Genomic DNA, 23,649 nt, shown 5'->3' with positions numbered 1-23,649 from the left:
GTGCTATTGTACACATATACCAGGTGTACAATTATTTCTTTTTATTAATATAAATATACAAGGGGCAAGACCTCATTTTGTAAAGTTCACGTTTTCCTCCAATTTAATCTATTTTTAATTTTTTTTGCAAAACATTGAGGTAAAAATAGAGATTTTGATAGGTGTTACATTTATCAAACACTTATTCCCAGTAAGATTTGTTAGTTTCCTTCAAACTTTTATGACACATTGATTTGATAATTTTCAACCATTTTATTAAGAGAAAAATGCTGCTGGTAATTTGTTATAAACCAGATTCAATCTGAGCCATGTTTACAAGGGAGAATTTGGTGCTAAATTGAGTAAAGTAAATACGTGAAGGATCAGTTTGCATGGTATTCCAAATTAAAGCATAGACTTTGTCCTGCCTGGATGAATTGAGAACCTAAGTATTGTTTTTAGAGCAAGACTGAAGCAGCAAAAGAAAATTAACTCACAGCTTGCATTTTACTTTGGCGCCAGCTTTGGAACAGACAGCCTTGGAACCATGTGAAAACTAGCAAACCATTTACCACATACATCCTTTCATCCAAACAGTTTTCATTATTTGTGCCTTTTCTGCCTGGTTTAAGGTTTCTCAGGTGATTTGATAAACATTTTAGGCTTTTTTTTATAACATTAAAAAAACCTGCCCATACAAAGTAGCTAAATGAAAATGCATTACAATTACATCTGGCTTACTTTTCCTGGACCTGGAAGCTAAGTAGGATTGGGCCTGGCTACTACCTGGATGGGAGATTAGCAGAGAGTTCCAGTGTTGGAGTAAGACTGAGAGGTCCCAAATCATTCTGGGAGAAGGCCATTGCATACAACTTATATTCTTTCACTAGGAATAATACCACACGCATTTGGCCACAAAGCCATCAGGAGTCCAGGTTGATCCAAAGAAGACTTTATCTTTTTATTTTAAAATAGGACCTTAGAATCTGGCCATGCTAGTGAATCTCACTTCTTTCTGTTTTGATAAAAAGATTTTTATTGAAATACAATTTGATGCCCAACAATATAATTTTATGTCTTTTTTTTTGAGCCCAGTAACTCTTATTCCTTCATACGAGTATATAACAATTGTAGAAATGCAATTCTTAAAATCTATCCTGCCTACATTAAACTTTGATTAAAATCCTGTATCATTACATATATCCTTTTCAGAATTAATATTATATTTCACATAAGTATATGCTTAAGTATATGCTTAAGAAAATGTAAAAATATTCCATTTTGCTTTTTTCCAAGCTACACTTTGCTTTGGCTCAGTAGGATTGGAGTTTGTTGTTTAGAATGACCCTTTGACTGCACATGAACAAAAAGCTCAGCTCTTGGTCCAATGGCAGCTGAGCAAATTGGAGTAGTTTTATTCCTTTTCATAATTGGAATTAATTAGGTCCCATTTGGGAATCTCTCTGCAATGCAAATCTATTCCTTGCTTATGTGTAGTGAAAAAAACTGCTATGTTTAACAACATATATTTAGTTATGGGCATAATATTTTTATGGAGACAGTAAAACTGAATCAGGTTGAGAGCAGCCTGGATAGGGGTGGTGATGGTACTCAGATCAAATAAAAAGGGGTTGAAAAAGTTGGGTTTGATTCGCCTGAATAAGGAGAGACTTGATATAGTCTTTAAACAGTTCTTACACAAATACTGAAGTTTTAGGGAAGCCAATTTCAAGTAAATGTTGGGAGCAACTTTCTAACAGCGAGAGATATTTGGCAATAAGTAAAGACTCTCTTACGGTAGTGGGTTGTTGTACCCAATAAAGGTTAAATTAGATCAGAAGTAGGTGTCTTGGCATATTCTAGAAGTTTTAGATCCATAGCATCCAAAGCTATGGTCTTATATAACTAATTTATAGGTTATGCAGTTATCTCGACTGGAAGAGATATTATTACAAGTGAATGCGTATCTTTAGACAGTATGGGGCACTTCATACCTTGGTGTAATATTTGAAGAGGAAGTACTATTTCTTCCAGCATTAAAATGCAAGAGCTCTTCCCGTATCTGTTACTTGTGACCCTACTTAGGAAGCCCAGTGCACATGTATCTACTTGCCTCATTTCTCTTATGTCTGAAACCATGGTATGGGAAGAGGAAGGAGTTTTTTGTGATGTTCATGACACTGAAACCTCTCTTTTATATAAATGAAAGACTTTATAGCAATATTTAAATAAATAAAATATGCTACCTTTGTATATGTGACAATGACTTGTAAGGGGCCACAATGTCACAAGTAACTGAATGTGATAAAAAGGAAACTATCATTTTTCAGCAAACCTCTATTCTGGCTTCCCTAGGTGATTCTGCATTTGAATTACAGATGTACGAAATGCAAAAATGATGGAGATTTGAACTAACAGGAAACCTGTTTTTAGCTGAGTTAATTGCTCTTAAAGAGCTTGAAATTAATGGAACAGGCTTTGAGGCTGCAGGCCTAATAGTGCCTTTGCAGGAAATAAGCTTCATTGAACTCAGGGAAACGAACTTCTGAAAAGCACATGTAGGACCCAAAAGAGCAATAGCATGAACAACAGCATTTTATTTTGGCTTGTAGAACCAATCTTTTCAAACAAATTTCATTTGGTTTGAAATCTGAATAGTTCGTTGGGCAAGAACTGATTCGTTTAAGGGTGACTCACATTTGTATATAGAATTTATTCCTCATAACTCTCATACAGCGTATTTGTCAGCCTCCAGTTTCCTTGCAAAAGCAAGCGTTTTTGGTAGAAGACCCCTCCAACAGTTCAAAGTAATAAATTGGATTTTAACATGAGGTACACTATTTTTGCTAGGAACGTTGATTGTGACACTACTTTTGTCTTGCAGCAAAGGTGCAAGATAAACATAACTGGCTCACCAAAAATATTGGCAAATCTTGTCTGTGTTTCCACAATTCTCTTAAAGTCACCCAGCATTTTTATTATTTCTCCAGGATTACGCTGCTGCCTCTGATAGTGGATTGCTGTTGGTTTTTTAGTTTGGTCTTAAGGGGAAAAGAGCTAATGCAAATTAGAGGAAAATAATTTTCTTTCAGAGATATGCAATGTATTAGTCACTTGTTATCGTGCTTGGAGGCAAACCTCATTTGCACTTCTGCCAACTTGCTCACATCTGCTCAGAGCTGTTCTGGGCGTTTTAACCTTGGCGGTATCAAGTCGTAGTCCCAAGGATCAAGAGCCAGTAATTAAGGCTCTAAGCAGCAACAAAAAATTCATAGCTGCCCATCTGCAGTGTTGCTACCCTGCCCAACCTCGTCCCCCAACCCTGATGTGGGGCTGACTTCAAGATGGCAAAGATGGCTCTGCTGAGAGTCTTGGGGCTGCTGAGGGCTGACACACAAAGAAGAAGCCTTATGCTGCACCATAAAGCTTCACTTGCAAAGTCTGAACTCTGCTCCAGGCCCCTTCTTGTTGTCCAGGGGCTGTCACTTCCGGTTTATATATAAAAAAAGGCAGACTGCCCGGATCTGCTATTGAGCCTGCTTTAGCAAGGGGCGGCACACTAACTGCTAAAGAGGAGGCCCATTGTAAGATGGGGGGCTGAAGTTTCATCCTGCTGACTTGCATCCATGCAATCCAACTCTTGGAAGAGCACTTTAGCCCATGACCCAATCTAAGTGACCTTCAGCTCTTACCTAAGTCACAGAAGAGACCGCCTTCTTGATTAAGGCTGTGAGTAACACCACTCACCCCAATCAAGTTTATGTCTAGACACTTTAAGAGTTCTGTGATACAGTTTAATATATGAGACCACTTCTGAGAAGACATGCATGAAGATGAGAGAAAACTAAAGGAGTAGTAGGAAAATTATCTCATTTGATGAGCTGCTTTAAGATAGAAGCTACAGATTTCATATTAATCGGGAAGATATTCCTTATCCAGTGGCTTGCAGGTTACCATGTGGCTCCATTTCTGATATTTAAGACTGATACGCTTCTGGATTGAAATACACAAACAGTAGGAATTTTCAAACAAATAATGGAGCCTTTCATGTTCAGGGATGGAGGGAGGGGGCAGCCAAATGAGCATAAATTCACCTGCAACACTGCGTGTTTTGTGTGTGTGTGTGTGTGTGTGTGTGTGTATATATATAAAAAAAAACTGGGCTTCCCTATCAGGAACAAGAGGCCTTCAGCTTAAGTGCTTTTCAAGAAGCAACGATCATTCCGCGTTGCCTCCCCCTCCCGCCTCGGTTAAAACCGTCTCTATTTGCGAGTGCTTAACTCCCGGACCAATCTGGTGGCGGGCGGGAAGGTGGAGGCGGTGGGGCCGACGACGCAGGCAAAGGCAGGCAGACTGGCCTGAGGGGGAAGCAAGAGGATTTAAGGCTAGTTAAGCTCAGCAGAGCGTTCGACAGCGAACCAACCAAGCTGAATCTCTCGCTGCTGGCGCGCCGGCCATTTGCTGAATAATGAGAAGCGGCTTCTCTTCCCCTCCCGAGGGATTCGCCTTCACGCAGGGTTCTCTCGGAGGTGGCGGCTGAGTGTGTGTCTGCCGGGGGAGGGGAAGGGAGTGGGAGGCGCTGCGCTCCCAATCAATCAGACCCCTCAATGCTGTTGCTCCGTAAATGAGGAAACCACAGGTACTGTCAGCCACAATTAAGCAAAATCAACTCGCCCCGTGATTCAATATCTGCTGGCTCCTCCGGTGAACACGGGAGGCGCCCCTGCCCTCCAGGGACGCACAGCTCGGCTGTCGGCCCAACACTGTGTAATGCGGAGCAAGCGAACCGAGGCAGCCATGAATCCAGAAAAAGGACGTGGAATTCATGAATCATGAGGGTGCGTTGCTACGTGGGAAAGGAACCAGCGTGTAGGACCTGGGAGAAGAATAGGTGCTTATAGAAGCCAGGGTATGGATCAATCGAGCCTGCTTTCAGTGCTCCTAGGCCGTAGGTCTATTTATACAGCACAGATGCATACGAGTCACGGCCCTACGTTTGCGGATGTGGGTTCTTCTTAAACAGAACTTATTACGCCTGTGAATTATTACGTTTTTTTTTTTTAAAAAAATGGAACATTCTTACCAAACTATAAATGTACACATCGAATCCCTCTTCCCGAATACCTGGTTCTTAGGTCCCAGTGAGCTGTATTTATGGACACCAGTATCCACCACGGTTTTTTCTGGCCTTCCAGGAATAGCGAGACCAAAAGACCATTGTTTCTGTTTCGGGGACGGGGGGCCCGAATCCGCCTCAAGCCGACTCTGGCAAAATGAACGCTTTGCTTCCGTCTGGGCCTAAGAGGCCTTCGAAAGGTTAATGGGGTTGTGGCTGCAGCCGGCAGCGGAAGCCAGCGCGGCCTCTTCCGCGTTTTCCCCAAGCTCTGGTTTGGCCGACCCAAAAAGAGAAATGTTCGCTTAATTACCTGACGGGTTTATTCGTGCCAAGCGGATTGGCTCGGTGGATGTATCGCTCCCTGCGCTAGCGCGATCTCCGCTATTGCTACGGAACGTCCTTCCTCTTTTGCCACTACTAAGACCCTGTCGCTGCCGGCTTGTTGTTTCTGAAAGCAACAGCAACTTCTCCGCCGATCCTTCATTTGTCTAAAATGGCGCGCCTGGTCCGGGAGACCAAGACAAAAAGATGTAAAGGGGCGTTTAAGTGGTGTTGGGAGTTAAGGGAAAGGCCGAGGTCTGTTCTTGTCCAGATCAAGTGAGCGTTTTTCCAGGCTGGGTTGCACTCCGCCGCTCTAAAGTTGGCCAGAAAGAGCGAGAGCACCCGTATGCTCTCTTGTTTGCTTTGCTCCAGGAACGGTTGTTGGGATCGCTTCAGTGGTAACGGGGCAAAGTTGCTTTATTTGAGCTGTGGAAATTCTGCCTTAAAACTAAAATGAGGGGTTGCTTCTGTACTTTATAACCATGCCATACTCCCTCTTCAAGCAGCAATTCTAAAGGACCATCTTTTGTGACAGCCTTAAAGGCTCTAAATCTAGTTCCTGAGCAGCCCCCTGAAATAGTAACTCCCTGTCTGTCTGTCTGCCTGCCTGCCCGCCCTTACAGTCCCCCTTCACACATGCGTTAGTCCTGTGGAGGAAATGTACTGCGCAGGCTGACATTTGGGGAGGGCGCTGTTTCTCCATTCTATAAGCCTCTGGCAGAAATGAGGTGAGAAAGACGGGCAACAAGGTTATTTGAAGGCTCCACCAGCCATTTTACCTTTCCCTTATTGACAGCCTCTCCTCTCGCTTTCTCTCCGCATCACTTATTCACAAGTTTTGCTGGCAAATGGCGTCAAAAGGCAGAAACCATACCGCTTTCTTCACGATTTATAGAAATACGAAACTGGAAAAAAACGAGGCGAGACGCTGGTGCTGCGGATGCGGTCTAAAGCTCAGTGTGTAATAGAGGCAACCACAGAGAGGATTGGGTGGCGGTAATGAGAAAGTAGAATTGACGAGCTGCCGATTGTGCCCCCGCTCTCGCAGAAACAAAGCGAAAGCTAGAGCCTCGGTTTCTCTCCAGAGCAGGACTCCCCGAATCTACTGGAGAGCAGGAAAGCCCCCTGGCCGCGGATACCACATTTTTCTAACACCGCCGTTTCCTCTTGCCACACCAATACAGCACTCCTCGCTCGATTTCCAAGGAGTTACGCTCCCGCTCCTAAAACTCAAGCTTTTTCCGTGCCTAAACTGGAAGAGCGACGCTCCCTCCTTCCTCTACTCGCGTTATCTGTGTCAGGGCTTGAATCGCTTGCCTAATAGCGGCGTCTGTCCCGTCAATGCACAGCCCTAGAGTCCGTCGCCCCGACGAACAGCATTGTGGTTACTGGAAACTCCGGATCGCTTCTCTGTACGTGACAAGTCTTGGGAGCCTTGAGGCAACCGAGAAAGAGAGCGAGCGAGAGAGCGCCGAGAAGAGGAAGTTTAACACTCCTTCCCACCCCCAACCGCGACATTTGACCGGGGGCGCTATTTTGCTAAACTAAGCAGCTTTCTGCAGAGCTTCGATACGTATTTTTACTTCGTAAGAACTTGCAGGCGCACTATATTCAGTTTTATGGTCAGACGAAATGCCACACATCTCTGCTAAAGGTCAGTTTTTCCTCCCACCCCATCGGTACGGCAGTCATTTCGCCTTTTCCCATCTCGCCGCCTGGCAAACGGGGCTGTGTTTATTACATTCTTCTTTCGCCTCCGCTATATCTGCATTCAAATATATGCAACTGTATTTATTAATCATTCAGTAATTGCTAGCAAAAGAACTAAAATGCCTCCCTTCGAGTAGGTTCCATTAGGGATTAACACACTTCGAAAGAACTTGGCCGCACTCAAACTGCAGAGCTTACTTGTAAGAAAACGCTTAAACTTATAACTATCCCCATTCGATCCGAATTTGTTTGCTCTAAAGTATAGTTCGTTTTTACCTACACTTAGGTTAACTGGTGGGCTTCATAAGCCGATGTGGCACAGTTGTTATGGAATCGGACTAGGGCCCTGATTGAATCGCAAGTTCACTGGATGGGGCCAGTCACCGTTTTTTTTTTTTAGCTTGTTCTTGTGGGAAAAACACTGAGGAAAGTGTAGCACCTACGCACTTTGTGCCTGTGGAGAAAAAATGAAGTATGAATATAACATGTACAACTAGTGCAATAGGTTAGCGAAACGTGTGAACTCAGCCAGTGAGTATCTCGACTTCACCATTTCCCAGTCTAATTTATCTCCTAAGGCTACTTTAGTTTGAGAAAGGGCCATTAGAATTTCAGTTTGGATGTGCTTTTCTAGTCCCTCCTAAACGTTTTTTTGACCGGTGCATGTAAGAATAAGCGCGTCAAGGAGTCTGGCCTTTTCTCCCTGACTTGACTCTTTGCATTCGGAGAGTCACTGTTTTACTGGCGATCCTTCTCTCGGCTTGCTAAGGAGAAAACTGAAAGAGCTGCTCTGAGGCGTGTGCCGGTCAAAGCTCTTGCTTTTTTTTTGGGGGGGGGGGAGAGGTCTTACGTGCTTCGCTCGGCTCCCGCTATTACTCGCCGACGCGAACCTTCCCTGTAGCTCGCTAAAGCTGGAGCCGCCTGCAGTTCAGCTGACGGCGGCTGTGGTTTATGCAGTGGAAACTGGCGGGCTGCCAACGGGAGCTGGCGGTGGAAAGAGTAAAGGCGCCAAAAGGGAACTCGTGGACTCGGTGCATTCTCTCTCCTTCTTGACTCGCTAGGGCTGCCCGAACCCCGATAGGGCTTCCTCGCGGATTATTTTGCTTGCACCTTTGCAGTGCACTCGCTAGCAATAAAGGCATCCTCGCCAGGAGAATCGCGGGAAAGCGTAGACGGTGGGGAGAGGGAGACGAGAGAGGCTTGACACGCTGAATGGCTTCCCCTGACCCCTCCCCTCCTTCCTAGGAGGCGAGAGCAAAGCGCCGCCGCCGCCGCCGCTTCCCTTGGCCGCGGGCATCAGGTTTTTCTAGTTTGTGAAGGCAGGAGCGTGCTAGCAAAACTTTGCTCCTGCGCCCGCAGCGGCTGGCGTCAGAAGCTGCCAAAAGTCTGCTCTCGTTGCGAGGGAGATGCAAACGTTTCCCTTTTGAAGAAATAAAGGGGAGGGGGGAGGGAGGGAGAGAGAGGAAGATCAAACGGCCAAGTCAGGCTCTGCGTGTACGCGTTTGTCTGCCTCACAGCGGCGCGGAGTTGCGGCGGCCAACGGTGCCCGGAGAACTGGGTGTTCAGCCAGGGAGGCCAAGCGCCGGGATTCCTTTTATTTTATTATTTTTTTCCCCTGTCTGCCCTGTAACCTGAGCGCGGTTGACTGGAGGGGGGGGGGAAGGGAGATTCGGCTGGGCGAGAATCGAGAAGCAGGTTGCCGCTTGCACGCGCTGTTTATTTATGCATTTATTGCACGCCAGCAGCCCTCCCTTCGCGGCGAAATCCCGTCCTGCAAATCGGCCTCCTAGCTCTGTCAGGGAGATACCTCTGGGAAGGAAATCCCGTAGTCTACGCGGCGGTTAGAGCCTGACTTTTGCCTCTTGGGTCATCTCGTCGCTCAGCGAGGGAGCGGGCGAGCCAGCGCGGAGAGCTCTTAAGGAGGGGCGGCGCGGTTCCTTTCTTCCCGCTGCGGCGGCGGCGGCGGCAGCAGCAGCAGCAGCTCTGAGCTTCTGGCGCGGAATGAACCTGAACCTGTTACTGCTGTTCCTTCAACTGTACCTGGGAACTCGAGTAGCGCAGCCCAGGAAGCACGAGTTGCATCTGAGCAGTTGGGTGCTTTCCACGCCATTAAATAGGTGAAGGTGGTGAGCACGTTCTGAAAGTTTTCTGCAATTGAGTGAGCAAAACGGGCGTGTGTAGTCCAGGACGGGGTTTCCCCAACCCGACTTCCCCCTCCTTTCTTTTCCAAATTCACTGAACTTTATTACCAAGCCACCAAAGACAACTGTTATATAAACCTTGAGTCAGATTTGGATTCCTGGAGATGCCTGGATGAGTTCCTGCAGTTTTTGTGCCAAGGTTTTTCGGAAGTGGTTTGCCCTTGCTTGCTTCTTGGGGTTGACAGAGAGTGACTGGCAGAGAGTAACCCAGTTGATTTTTTGACTAGGGCAGGATTAAACCAGATCACTACTACAATCTGGTGCTTGAAAGCTGCAGGGCTTGGGCAGGCAGTTGCCAGGAATCAAATCTGACTCTTGAGGGTGTGCTTACCCACAAATACACACATAAAGATACAGACAATACTATAATTGGGAAAATTTTAACCCATTTCTGATTGAATTCTTCAAATTCATAATTTTTAGTTAGAAAGTCTGGATGTGGGTCCTAAAATCAGTGGACAACAGTACCTAAATTTAAGGTTGAGACAAATAATAATAATAATAATAATAATAATAATAATAATAATAATAATAATAATAATAAAGTTGGAAGGTACCTTGGAGGTCATCAAGTCCAACCCCCTGCTCAGGCAGGAAACACTATACCAGGGGTAGGCAACCTTGGCTCTTTTATGAAATAAAAGAATTTTATTTAATTCTCAGGAATTCTGGGAGTTGAAGTCCACGAGTCATAAAAGAGCCAGGGTTGCCTACCCCTGCCCTATACCATTTCGGACAAATGGCTGTCCAGTCTCTTCTTAAAAACTTCCAGTGTTGGAGCATTCACCGCTTCTGGAGGCAGGTTGTTCCACTGGTTAATTGTTCTAACTGTCAGGAAGTTTCTTCTTAATTCTAGGTTGCTTCTCTCCTTGATTAGTTTCTATCCATTGCGTCTTGTCCTGCCTTCAGGCTTTTTGGAAAATAGGCGAAGAGTTTCTAATATTCAACCACATGCATTACTTTCAAACATTATTTTTAAATAAAATGTATTTTGAAACAGTAAATGACAGTGCTACCTAGCTAACTTCCCTGAAAACTTAGGCATGCAAAGTAAACATTTCTATCTACATTTTCAATTTTTATTAATATAGGTCCATCTCTTAACATCACTCTTAAGGCTCTTTACTACCTAAGGCCAACTCAGTTCTAAAAAAGCCTGCTCTTATTTACCAGTGGCTAGGAATTAGTTTCACTGAATGTGATTGGACTTGTTTCTTATAAATGGGGAGAATGGTTATTTATTTAGGTTTAAGTTAGTATAACTAAGATTGGATGTCAGCAACTAAGTAATTTCACTAAAGCTTCCAAGTATAAAACCTGCACTAGTCACTTATTCTAAATGTTCCTGTTGAAGTGAGTAATGGACTGCTTTATTTAGAAAAAGTTCTTTATCTTTCTAACAATCGCCACAGATCAAGGATACAAGCAGCATTTACTCCCTCTTCTTGCCCCCCCCCTTTTCTCCATTCTACAAGGAAAGGCTGACTGAAGGGAATCTGAAGAGTTAAAGTCTGTTGCTTGTTGCAATGAAATTATGGCTGGCAGTGGCGCCGCTGTTTGTTCAACAGACCTCCACTTTTAAACAGTTCACAAAAAGTTCATCAGGGCGGTGATGATTATAAATAACGTATGTACGTATCCAACTGCAAAGTATGACCCTGAAAATGAGCAAGAACTAGCAAACTTGTTGTCCCACCCACCTCCCAAAAGGAACACACACTGATCATAGTGCTTGGCTTTATTTTGCACAATCCCCAAGAACTGGCTCAGCCACCTCACACACCCAGAACAGCCTCTGATCCTGAAAAACATTTGCTTCGTATTCAGTGGCTTCGTCTCACCAGCACGCAGCTGCGGTGCTCGAAGAGCTGGCTGCGCAAGCCTCATGCAGGGCCTCTCTCTGCAAACACCTCCGCTTGAGGCAGTTTTGCAGAGTGCAATAGCAGAGAGATGCTTGTCTTGCAGTAGACAGCAAAATAGTTTTCTTTTTCTCGGTGCTTAAGATTCCTTTCCTTTCTTAAGATTATTACAGTGTTTTGGAAGGTAGACTATCATACCTATACTGATTATTATTGTATAGCTTACTTAAAGTTTTCACGTGTTTCTAAAATTAAGGGTTCTTAGAAGTGAGGGCTCCCATTCATTGGAACTTCCATAATAGCATATTTGGGGATTTCATTCTTAGGAAGATTTTTCTTTTTGTTCCAAAATAGGCAGGCACGGCAGCTGATAGCAGCAGTATATTACTAGCAAAAAACCCAGAAGCGCAATAAGTAGGCTCCCTGCCATGTTTTATTTTCAGAAAGGGGAGGGAGAATGAATGGTGCCCTTCCCTCCTGTCACACAACCTTCTCTATTTGGACTTTGTGTCCACTCCATTCCTCACAGATGAGGCAGCACACTGGGCAGCTACTAACTGTATGTAAAACTCTAAATCACTCTCTCCAGGCTGTGGCTGCTCTGAACCGGTACATCTGGAAAACAGTAAATCTGTTCAGCAAACCTATCTTTCCAGTGGAATAACTCCTTTTGAATGATAGCACAATGTTTTCTTCTAGCCGCTATGGCAATAGTGGAAAGGATTGGGGAGGGGAGGAGGAAAAGGAAGGGTATGGTTTGGTTTCCTGTTCTCCTAGCGATTTGGGAACCAGTTACGGTGGAAGGCATTAGAGGAGCATGTCATCCATTTGTTCTGTGCCTGGGGTTCTATGACTCTGTGCCATCTAAACTAATAACTGGACACAAGGAACATATATTTTCAGTATTTGTGGCTGTGCAGCATCATATCTATGAGTAGTGGTGGCACAGTGGTTAGAGTGCAGCATTGCAGGCGAATTCTGCTGACTGCCAGGGGTTCGATCCTCACTGGCTCAAGGTTTGACTCAGCCTTCTATCCTTCCGAGGTCGGTAAAACGAGGGCCCAGATTCTTGGGGGCAATATGCTGATCTGTAAACCGCTTAGAGGGGCTGTAAAGCACTGTGAAGTGGTATATAAGTCTAAGTGCTATTGCTATACCTGAAACATTTTACCTCCAATTAATCCCATATGGGTTCAATACCATGACCTCTCTTGTGCATATATAGGATTGCACACCTAGTGTGTAATAATATAAGACATCACTAGCTCATATTGGTGTTTGCATTTTTCTTTCTTTTCTGACCAGAGGAAAATCTGAAGGAGTATCTTGTGTGTTAAAATCCCTCCCCATTAACCCAGCATCTAACAGCGGGATGTAGGCTGAACCTCAATCAAAATAATCGACTGAGCCTCCAAAGAACAATTAAAATCTGGCACTGGAATAAATCATGCATTGGGATAATCGGGTTAATAAAACGCAGCTTGTCCTGACACTTCACTCATGCAGCAAAGTAGAATTTAATGCTGGTGGAGGTAGCTAGTTCTGGAAGGAATAAAGGCAAGCAAAGTTGTTCTGTTTCTGGACACAAAAATCTGGTTGCTTTTCACCTGCCTTCCCTACTGCACGCAGCGCTGATCCTTTTGGACTGCTAATGCTTCTCCAGTGAGCCCGCTAATGATTTCTTTCCCTGGAGTGAACAGGCGTCATTGAATTACTGAAAGCACTCAAAGCAGCAGCAGCTCAGCAACAACAGCTCCAATGGTAAAAGCCACTAGGGCTTGGTTACTTAATCAAATCAAGAGTGAGGAGTTTACTAACTATTTTTAACCCCTTTCTGGGCTGAGATGCAATTTTTTACTCCAGGAAAATTAAAATGTTACCATTTTAAAATTAGAACTTCCTGTTTATAGCAATCCAACTTTCATAGCCCATAGCCACTTCAGCTTTTTCTTGGAGATTGGAATCTTAGAAAGTTTCTTTAAAGTAGAAGCAGACATATTGTTTGTTATTGTTTAATGATGAATAGGGTTTCTGCCTGAGATAAATGTTCAAAGATTCACTCTCACTCTGCTCCCATACCAGGACATCGCTTTAGACTCAGTTTAATGACTTATTTCATTTTCCTTTGTAGATTATTTGACTGCTACAAATTTAATATATCTTGACTTCATTCAACAAAACATTTTGCAGAGAAGCCCATAGCATTCTGATTAGCAAACTTGTTAAATTATGAGCTGGTTGCCAAGTCTGTTAAGTGGATCAACAGTTAATTTAAAAATGGCACTTCAAAAGTGTTTACTTAAAAAGTTGAAGGGAGTATCAAGTTAGGTGTCATAAAGTGCAGTTTTGACCCTGGTCTTCTTCAACATTTTTCTTAATGAGATGGTTGAGGATTTCAGATTTGTTGATGACACACAACTGGATAGGATAGCTAATGCTGCTGGAGACAGAAAAAAATGTTAATGGGCTAAAGAGAAAGAAATTTAATCAAGATATATGTGAAATACTTCAATTAGATAAAAGAAATAAAAGGCTGAGGTTAGAAGGGGACATCAAGGTTAATAATAAATGGTACCATCTCCCTTGGGTCATCTTGGCTCTTTGTTATAGACAAATTTGTATTGATTTCTTGGTAATAGTATGGAACTAGTTTTCTATATTAATCTATTCCAGGAATATTCTTTTTAAGTGTTAGCCTAGTTTATATTCCTGGAAATTTCTGGTGATCTGCCATCCAGATAGCTGGTCCAATTCTGCTTAATTTTTCTGAGTTCAGCCAAGGTCAACTAGGTGTTGCCATCTGTCTTGAATTATATATGGGGAGTCTGAGATCTTGGAATTGTACCTGATTGCAAAGTAAATATGAGTTAGCAGTGTGACATATTTTCTAAGAAGGCAAATGCAGGTTTATACTACATCAATAAAAGTGTAGCTTCCAAATCACAGGAAATAGGTTTGCATTAGTTGGACACCATATTACATATTACATCCAATTCTGGGTCTGGCTCTGGGCCCAGTGCTGGGTGTCACACAAAGAATCAGAAACTGGTTCTTAGAAGATGCTGAAGAGATTAGAAGCTAAATCTTACAAAGAGAGCTGAGGGCAATTGAGTATTTTTTGGATTTTAGAAAATATGGCTGAAGGGATGTCGCATAGAAAAGATTAGGACCTCTCTTTTGTTGAACTGCAGGTGTGGCATACAGAAGTTACAGAAAAGTAGATTTGGGCTGAATATTGGAAAAGTTTTGCAAGAGTAAAAGTGTTTAGTGGAGCCAACTGTCATTGGAGGTGCTGAACGCTGCTTCAAGTATATTAAACCAGAGTCTGGACAAGCATCTGCAGGGATGCTTTAGTTTGGATTCTTGCATTGAACAGGGTTTTGAAAGGTCTAAATGGCTCCTTTCAATTCTGTGTTGGTATGAAATGTATTGGGCTTTGAAGTATAGAACTCTTGATTCTTGTTTGGATTTCAAGATTCCCAGAAATTTGCTACAAAGTGCGAAAGAGACAACATACAAAAATAAGATCTGTGTTGATTTCAGTGCGGTTCTGGATTTTTATGAATTCTAAGAGTGATTTGTTGCACTATTTTCTTTATGCTTTCTTATGTGACCCTTTATATGACTGAGGCTTAAAATATATGAAAAAGGATTATACTAATAAGATCAGTAACTTTTATATCCTGTAAAGAGCTATCCAGGCCTAGCCCATTTAAGACAAGGTAAACAACAGACATGGATGGTCAGATATTAGATATAGTCCCTGTACGGGGGCAGATACGATGAATCTGAGGATAAAGAACATCAATACCTATCCTTTGTCATATTAAAACTACTTTCTGTTTCCTTTGGAGATTTTTAGTCCAGCTTCCCAGTGCATAAAGATTGGGCCTATTAAATCAGTCTTTCCCTTGTACCATTTGATTTCCGGATGGTGTTTGGAGAGCTTCCTGGGCAGTTAACCTGATGTCTTAGTTGCTATCTGGAATGGCTTTACGTAGGATTGCATCTTTACGTAGGATTGCATCTGAGCAGCTTCTGTCCTGTTTCTGTTGGACCTCTTGGGTTTTTGGACGAGCGTCAGTAAATGAAGAGTCAGAAAAGACACATAGAGCTGGAGAAATAAGAAGAATGAGTCTAAACATTTGCATGAGTTTATATTATGATAAGGGCAGCAAAATGTAATTATTTTCCCATCTTATCATATTTGCAGAATGCCATGCAGTGCCCCCTTCTAAGAATCTGTTAACTTTTATGTGGCTGGAGAGCCAGGATAAACATAGGCATCTGACTCTTAGATTCATTCAGTGGACTCTTGGTTGGACGTGTTCTGGGGAACTGACTGTACAGGAACCCTGATTATCTGGAGAAGAGTCTGAATTTGTGAATCTCAAGGAAGTGGACAGAGTCCTTCAGAATCTTAGCACTGATGACTATGTATTGATCACTTGTTTCTTCTGGTTATCAAGACCTATCAAGGATAATCTGGATCTTTTTCAATAAGGCTTTTTTTTTTAGTAAGGCTGAATATAATACTGACAGGGCATTAATTGCTCTTGTGGAATGCCTCTATCAAGATTGGAATAGAAATAGTACAACTTTCCTAGTCTGATCCACCAGTGGCACTTAAAACCTTGAATCATAGTATTGTTATGGAAATGTGGTTCCTTCTCTTCCTTTGTGCTGGTTCCAATCAGTATTAGTAGCTGAGGAAACACCTAGTTTGAAACCTTTGCTGTATGGGGTTCCAGAAGGCTTAATACTTTTCCTGCTTCTATTCAACAGCTACATAAGAGTGCTAGCTGACATTCATCTATCAGCAAGTGATCAGCCATCATTGGTATGGGATGAATGCAGCTTTACATTTTGATCCCTGGCCAGGCAGTTAGTTTTGTGGAGATCCTTGTCCTAGTGTCTGGAGTCTATAAAGGCTGGAATGGGACTGAATGGCTTTGGTTTCAAGAACTTTCCAGTTCTAGAAATTTAGTTCTTCATAGGATTGCACTTTCCCAGGAAACATTTGTACATAATTTGGGAATTCTTATGGATTTTCAATTCATGCTCAATGGACTAGGTGGCACTTGCAGCCATGAAGACTTTTCCAAAAATCCATCTCATGCACTAATTATATTCTTTCCTGGATCAAGAAGTCCTTTTCCTAGTGACCTCAAGTTTGGACTATTGAAGTGTACTTTACACTTGAAAATTACTGAAAGTGACAACTGGTATAGCATATAGTCATGAGAGTAGTTAAGGGAGCTTCTGTTTTGTCCATTCAGCACCTCTGCTTTGTGAACTGAATTAGCTATCCTGGTCTTCCCAGTGCAATTGAAGGTGTTGGTTGTCACCTATGAGTGTTTGTAGTTTAGACCTGCTTACCTATAGTATCATCTTTCTCCTGTTATTTCACCTCAACCACAAAGGTTTGGTAAAGAGGCATGTTTCAGGTCCCGGTCCTAAAGCATTATAGGAGATGGGCCTTCTCTGTAAGTATACCTTTTTTGTGGAACATTGTTCCCTCAAAATCTCTACAGCCCAAACCCTACTGTGATTTCATAAAATTTTGAAAACCTGGATCTTTCAGAAGGCATTGGGACACAGTGAGTGATCTGTTCTCTAATTGTGTATTGGTGTTATAGTTGTGGTTGACTTTGGTATCATTTCTCCAATGTGTTGAAGTATTATTTTCTTGGTTCTAGCTTCTTTTTATTATTTTTGTTCTGCTGTTTTTAAATGCCAGCATATTATTTGTCTATTCTGATGATGGAAGCAGCATACTAGATAGATAGATAATAGATTTCTGTTGGAACTGTTTGTTTAATATATTTTACGGTTTTACTGTTAGGCAGTGTAGTAGATTGATCTCTCAACTTGGTGCTTTCCATACACTATGTTGGACTACAGTTTCTAACACCTTTAATTAGCTGAGCCAGAATACATGCAATAAATGATATAACTAATTAGTTGGATTTCCTTTGATGGCTTATTCATTCTAGAGCCTAGTTCAGTGGTGGTGAACCTATGGCACTAGTGCCAGAGGCGGCACTCGGAGCCCTCTCTGTGGGCACGCATGCCATTGCCCCAGCCCCACCTACCCCCATAGCTCCCTCCTTACCAGCAGCCCCCCTGGAGGAGAATCACCCTGGGTGCAGCCTGTGCGGAGCTGCACAGCCAAGCACATGGCAGTTGGGCAGCAGATGATGCTGTGGGGTGCAGGCGGAGCGTGTGGCCACCATGGCGCTGCAGGGCCGCCTGGGGGATCTGCGATGTGCTGTGGATGGCCCTGAGGGTGGGCGGGGCAGGGCGGGAGTGGGCAGGGGAGCGAGGGCGGGGCGGTTTTTGGGCACTTGGTCTCTAAAAGGTTCGCCGTCACTGGCCTAGTTCCATTGTGTTTTCAAACTAATATTGTAGAAGAATGAAATATATATATATAGATATACTTTGCTGGAATATTAAATAGTTGTCTGTCTTCTGAGTACAAATCTGGTGAATTTTGTTCATAAAAATAGAATGATTTTATTTTTTTCAATTTAATGAAACTCTTAAAGTATTAGATTTGTCAATAGTATGGAATAAATCTTAATTCTCTGAAAGTGTATAAGAGAACATATCTATCTCATTTGACCCATAAATTTCTTCAGTGTATTCCTGTGTGTGTGTGTGTGTGTGTGTGTGTGTGTGTGTGTGTGTGTGTGTATAAAACTATCTGTTTTTATTATCTATCAATCCCACATTCAGAATTAATTATCAAAAAAGGCTGGTGATTCTGCTGTGATATTTGCATTTTCTTTTAGGCCAGTTTTCTCAATTCCATATGTTCTTGTTTTTAAATAGATTGTAAACACGTGTGAAGAAAGTCTCTTCTAAGTGACGTCATGCTTTCTGCAACTCCCCTGTATGGCAATGTTCATAGCTGGATGAGCAGTGAGAGGATCCGCATGTGTGGAATTAATGAAGACAGGTAAATATTTATGTTTCAGAAAACTTAAATTATAGCATTATTACTGGAGATTTTCTGTTACCATAACAGAGAGCATTCACTTGCCCATTTTATAAATAAAAGTTTTCAGAGTAAGTTTCATGGGAGACTTGATAAAACAATAGTAAGTACAATATTTGTATTCAATGTTACAACATTGTTCTGTTGAGGAGCATATTTCCTTAATGGTTTTCTGATTGGAAGTGCACATAGTAGCTGATGGCAGCCATTTTCTTTTTGACACCCCACTTTTTTCTCTTTTTGAAACCCACTTTTTTGGCACTCTGGAATGGCAGGACGAACAATTATTACCTGATGTCTCTCCTAGAGGTTATGCTAAAGGCTACAGATTGCTAAACTTGCTGAAGATATATAGCTTTTTTCTTTTTAGTTTAAAGTGATATGCGCAGAAAGAAAGAAAGAAAGAAAGAAAGAAAGAAAGAAAGACTAATTTATAAAACACGGCAGATGAAGACTTTTGGCATTACATATTGTTATCAAAGCACTAATAAAAGGATACATACAAAAATGTATTAAAGTGTTTGGCCAGCTCAGTTTTGCTACAATAACTGATCAAAACTATAAAAAATATGGGTGCTACTTTATCTTATGTATTGATTGTGTCACTTTAAATATTATATATTAGAATTGGCTTTTCTGGGTAATGATGAAACTTTCCTTCTGCTATATGTCAGCAATTGGATTTGAAAGTTGGCACCAAGGTGTTTTTTTATTGGCATTTTCTATGATAACAAGTCCCTGGCCTGCAGCACTGCTGAGGCACAATGTGTAGTTCCCTCTTCTTCACTGAACAGCTCTTGTTTATATGATATTAGGATGGTGTGATAATTTTCTACTTCCATTTTTTAAAAAGATAAATCAACCTGGAATATTAACTAGGAAGGCTATTGTATGACTCTAAAGAAACAGTACTCTTCATTTTATAGAAAAAATACTTTTGTTGCTGAATGAAATAATAATAACATATTCTAAAGAACATCTCGTTGAAGATAGAATATGTATTAGGGCTTTGAATCCAAGCACAAAAATATAGATTGGTATGTGAGTGTGTGCAAATGTAGCATTCATGTGCAATTCCTTGATCCAAAAATGGGCAGGTTTAAGTAGTTGCATATAGATATAATTCTCATGCCCCTTTATACCCCACTGCACATTTTTGCCTACAATCCAGAATGCTGTGTATGCTTAGTATTCACAAATGCATATTAATGTACAGTTTAATAGGAAAAAGTAGTCATATCAAGATACAAGATTTTATAATTTTATTTCTAAACCTGTTTTTAAACATTCCTTTAAAACAGGAAAATCCCTGTAAATGATGGAGATGTCTTGAAAAGCAGGCTGGAATTAAGGGAAGAAAATCATCTGAACCACAGTGTGGTAAGAAACAGATAACACAGATTAAAGATACAATTGTTGTTAACCTGTTATATATTGTTTCATTTACAAATAATTAAGTACAGTTGGAGGTGATGAAGCATTTAGTTCACTACTGTTCAGATGTGGTATTTAGACATTAAGATCTTTCTTTTTTGTGGCATAAGTAAAACTTTCCATGCTATATTTTGTTTAGAATGAGTCCTAAAGCCTCTTATTCTGTGATATAACTAGTTAATGAACAGTTACAATAGTTCCAAATAATATTACAATTACCCATCCCAACACTTAGGAATTACGTGATTGACAATTGTGCATGTTTGGATATGAACTCTTACTATAGTCTGTCTTGAGAGTGCCTAGAAAGAGTGCCTTCTTTCTCAAGGAAACAGTCCAGTCTTTTGAAAAAACATCTTCAACACAACTATGAACTGGATCACTGAGAATCTCCATAGACAATAGGTTACATCCTATTTGGAATCAGTAGGCTTTGAAGTTATAATTGTATGCTACTTTATACTTTTTTACTTAGAGTAAATCCTATTGAGTTCATGGGACTTTTTGTTAAGTGTTTGTATAGACTGGAATCTATCCTAATTGATAAGGAGAATTTTTAAGAAGTATTATTCGGGTATTTTCTCCCATTTGTTACTTTAGATACATGGATATGTATCTAAAAAAGACAAAGATATTGAAATTGATTTCTCTTTATGGATGTGTCATTTCAGTAGGAGAAATTTTGAGAGAATATTGTTTAAAGGCAGTATCTACATAGATGTTTGCTAAGTATGAAAGGATCTGGATGCCTGTCAAGTTATTCTTTAAAAAAAGAAACTTTGTTGAAAAGTTTTGTTGAAAAGGCTTCTTAAATTCCCGTATGAAACATAATTTTTATAATAAACATCTTATAATTTTTAATTATAGAAAACCTGTTGTTTCCACCGATTAAAAATACCAACTGTAGTCTTGATTATCACTTTCATTAGATGCCAGAGTAACATCATTTTTTATTCCTCAAAGGTGGATACAACGCCTGTGCATCGCATTGACAGCCTTGCAGCTCTGACTATGGATCGTACTGGACTTATGCGGGAAGGACTTAGAGTCCCCAGTAGTATTGTCTATTCCAGTTTATGTGGACTTGGCTCAGACAAGCCCCGGGATGCTACAAGTGCTATTGCTGGCCTTGGATTTGGTCCTGAAAGGAACCCAGAGATACAGTTCAAGTCTAACCCCACTGAAGCAATTGAAAATGGAGCTGGAAAGAACCCAAATGGCTTCAGTGCTCTGTACAAAACACCACCTGGAATACAAAAGAGTTCTGTTCCAACTGGGGAGACTTTAGGCTTGGATAGAAGCTCAAGTGACAAACAAAGTCCTCTCAGCGTCAATGGTGCTAGTTACCTAAGGCTACCCTGGGTAAATCCTTATATGGAGGGTGCTATTTATCCTTTTCTTGACTCACCAAATAAGTATTCACTGAATATGTATAAGGCTTTGCTACCTCAGCAGTCTAATTTTAGCTTGCCACAGCATCTGACTTATTCGCCTGTATGTACAAATGGTGAACGTTTTTTATACTTGCCACCTTCTCACTATGTTGCTCCCCACATTCCATCATCGTTAGCTTCACCGATGAGGATCTCAGCTACATCAGCATCACCTGCAATTCCCCCTTTGGGACACTGTGCAGATAAAAGCTTATCTTGGAAGATGGGAGTGAGTCCAGCAAATCCTATAGACTCTCATACCTATTCACATATTCAGAATAGTAAACCACCCAGAGTTCCGTCTGGTAAGCCAGCTGCTAATAATATGCCAACTGATCCTTCTGTTTTGCTGTCACATTCACCCAGGCCATCACCTAGAATGCATCTCCCCACGCAGGTTGGAGATACGTACTCAGAGTTCCATAAACACTTTTCCAGAATTTCATCCTCTCCTTCTTCAGTTGCACTCCCCAAGCCATACATGAATGTAACCAGTGAATTTTCTTCCAGAATCTCAAATGGGAAAGCTCCCAAAACACATGATCCAAATGAAATTTCTCAGCAACCTGCAGTGCATGGAAGGAAAACAGGCCATGACCGGAAAGATAGCAGATCCCCTCCATTATTAGAAAAGCAGCAAATTATTACCAAAGATATCATTGACAAACCCCTGGATTTGTCATCAAAAGTTGTTGATGCAGAAATAACCAAGTCTGATCATGTTAAGAAAATGGTACCCACCGTGTTAGTTCATAGCAGGGCTGGAGGAGGATTGGTGTTACCTGGAGGTGATCTTCCAAAAGAAACTATTTCTCCTGGAAATGGTTGTCCTGTCTATAGACCTGAAATAATTAGCACTGCACCTTCTTCCTGGGTGGTTCCTGGTCCAGCTCCTAATGAAGATAACAGTGGCAAAAATGTTCCATTGAAAAACAAAACACCCGACTGGGTAACACCTCAACAAAGAAGTTCTTCTTGCCCTAGGATGGGAGGCACAGAAACAGTAATTAATAATACTTTAGGATCTTTATCAACTGAAGGTCGCCCAGCATCTGCTTCTCCAGCTCCAAATGCTAATGTAGATTGTCCCAAAACTAACATTTCTGTAGAAACCACTGCATCTGTCATACAGCATATAGGACAACCTTCAGTATCATCATCGTCATTGTCATCATCACCACCATCAAAGCATAGTAATAAGGCAGCTAAATGCAATAATCAAGAACCTATGTTCAAGGCAAATGAAAACACTCTTGCCCCAGGTTCCGTATTTTTTTCTCCAAATGACGCATTCCGATCTCCACCATTGCCCTATCCAAGAAGCTATCTCCCATATCCAATTCCAGATGGTTTAGCGTTAGGTCCTTTGTCTCTACATGGAAAAGGACCTGTGTATCCTCACCCTGTTCTGTTACCTAGTGGCAGTCTTTTCCCTGGGCATTTGGCTCCCAAACCTACTATCCCATACAGTTTACCAACTAGCAGTGCTGAGTTTATGACATATCAAGATGCACTGGGTATGGGAATGGTGCATCCAATGTTGTTATCCCATGCAGCTCTTGAGCTAAAAGATGATAAATCAGAAAGGAGATCTAGGTCACATGAGAGGGTCCGTTATGAAGACCCTGCTTTGAGAAACAGATTGCCAGAGATGCTAGAAACCAGCACACAGTTACATTTTGAAGTACCTCCAGAGAGAAATGTGAAATCACACCAAAGTTCAAGTCATAATAAAAATAGTACCAAAACTGAAAAACTCATGTTTGCAGACTTGAGAGATGAGCAAGATGCAAAAGGTGAAGCTGGTCTGACAAATCCGAGTTTTCCTATTGAAAATGGTAATCAAACAAATGACCCTACAAAGCACAAGGTGGAGCAAGGCTTTCAGCATAGAGATTTTATTGTAATGAGAGAAGAATGTGGGAGAAATAATTTCCACGAAGTGTACAACTTTAAGCAAGTTCAGAATCCACACCCATCAATCTTCAACTTAAGGAAAGATGATCTCTCAGCAAGCCATAATAGAGAGAGATTGACTATTCCCCCTTCTTCGGTATTTCTGGAGACTGCTCATGGGAATGATGGCTTGGCTATGTCTTTTTGTAAAATGCCAGATGATGCCAAACAACTTTGTATGGGAAATGCACAGTCAAACATTGAAATCAATCAGACATATGCCAAAGATGGGACTGAGGGTATGGAATCTAATGATGGCAAACTCCTGAAACCTAAGCCATCTAAGTTGGCAAAGAGAATAGCAAACTCTGCTGGTTACGTAGGTGACCGATTCAAGTGTGTTACAACTGAACTGTATGCAGATTCTAGTCAACTGAGTCGAGAACAACGGGCCTTGCAGGTGAGTCTTGGGGTTAACTTACCGAAAACAATATTTGCTTTATAAAATTGTAGTTGAGAATGATGTTATGTGGGTTGGGAGAATGTATGTATATACTACAAATTTAAGTCTTGACAAAATTAATGATAAATTTTCATATATGAGGGTACTACTATGAGATGAGAGGGAGTTGAGCAGTAATAGATACAAATTAAATGTAAATAATAGTAAATAAATAATTTAATCTCAAAAAGCCTATTA

The 23,649-nt window shown here is 41.6% G+C and overlaps 1 protein-coding gene across 7 annotated transcripts in view; it reads left to right on the top strand.

The window, feature by feature from the left end:
* The window catches only part of BCOR (BCL6 corepressor), a 73,688-nt gene that overhangs the window by 21,279 nt on the left and 28,760 nt on the right, over nucleotides 1-23,649 (top strand). For 6 of the 7 annotated variants that reach the window (XM_039342169.1, XM_039342166.1, XM_039342167.1 and 3 more), the window contains exons 2-4: nucleotides 18,021-18,147; nucleotides 19,488-19,566; nucleotides 20,584-23,409. In XM_039342169.1, the coding sequence (XP_039198103.1) occupies nucleotides 18,062-18,147; nucleotides 19,488-19,566; nucleotides 20,584-23,409 (2,991 nt within the window). In that variant the 5' untranslated portion in view covers nucleotides 18,021-18,061. Of the gene's footprint in view, nucleotides 1-5,690; nucleotides 7,071-18,020; nucleotides 18,148-19,487; nucleotides 19,567-20,583; nucleotides 23,410-23,649 lie in introns of those variants that run through there. The other variant, XM_039342164.1, reaches the window with a different exon arrangement.

The sequence above is a fragment of the Crotalus tigris genome, unplaced genomic scaffold (genome assembly GCF_016545835.1).
Source record: "Crotalus tigris isolate CLP2741 ecotype Arizona unplaced genomic scaffold, ASM1654583v1 scf7180000017775.1145084777:2100578, whole genome shotgun sequence".
NCBI lineage: Eukaryota > Metazoa > Chordata > Lepidosauria > Squamata > Viperidae > Crotalus > Crotalus tigris.
This window is presented reverse-complemented; position numbering and strand designations above follow the sequence as displayed.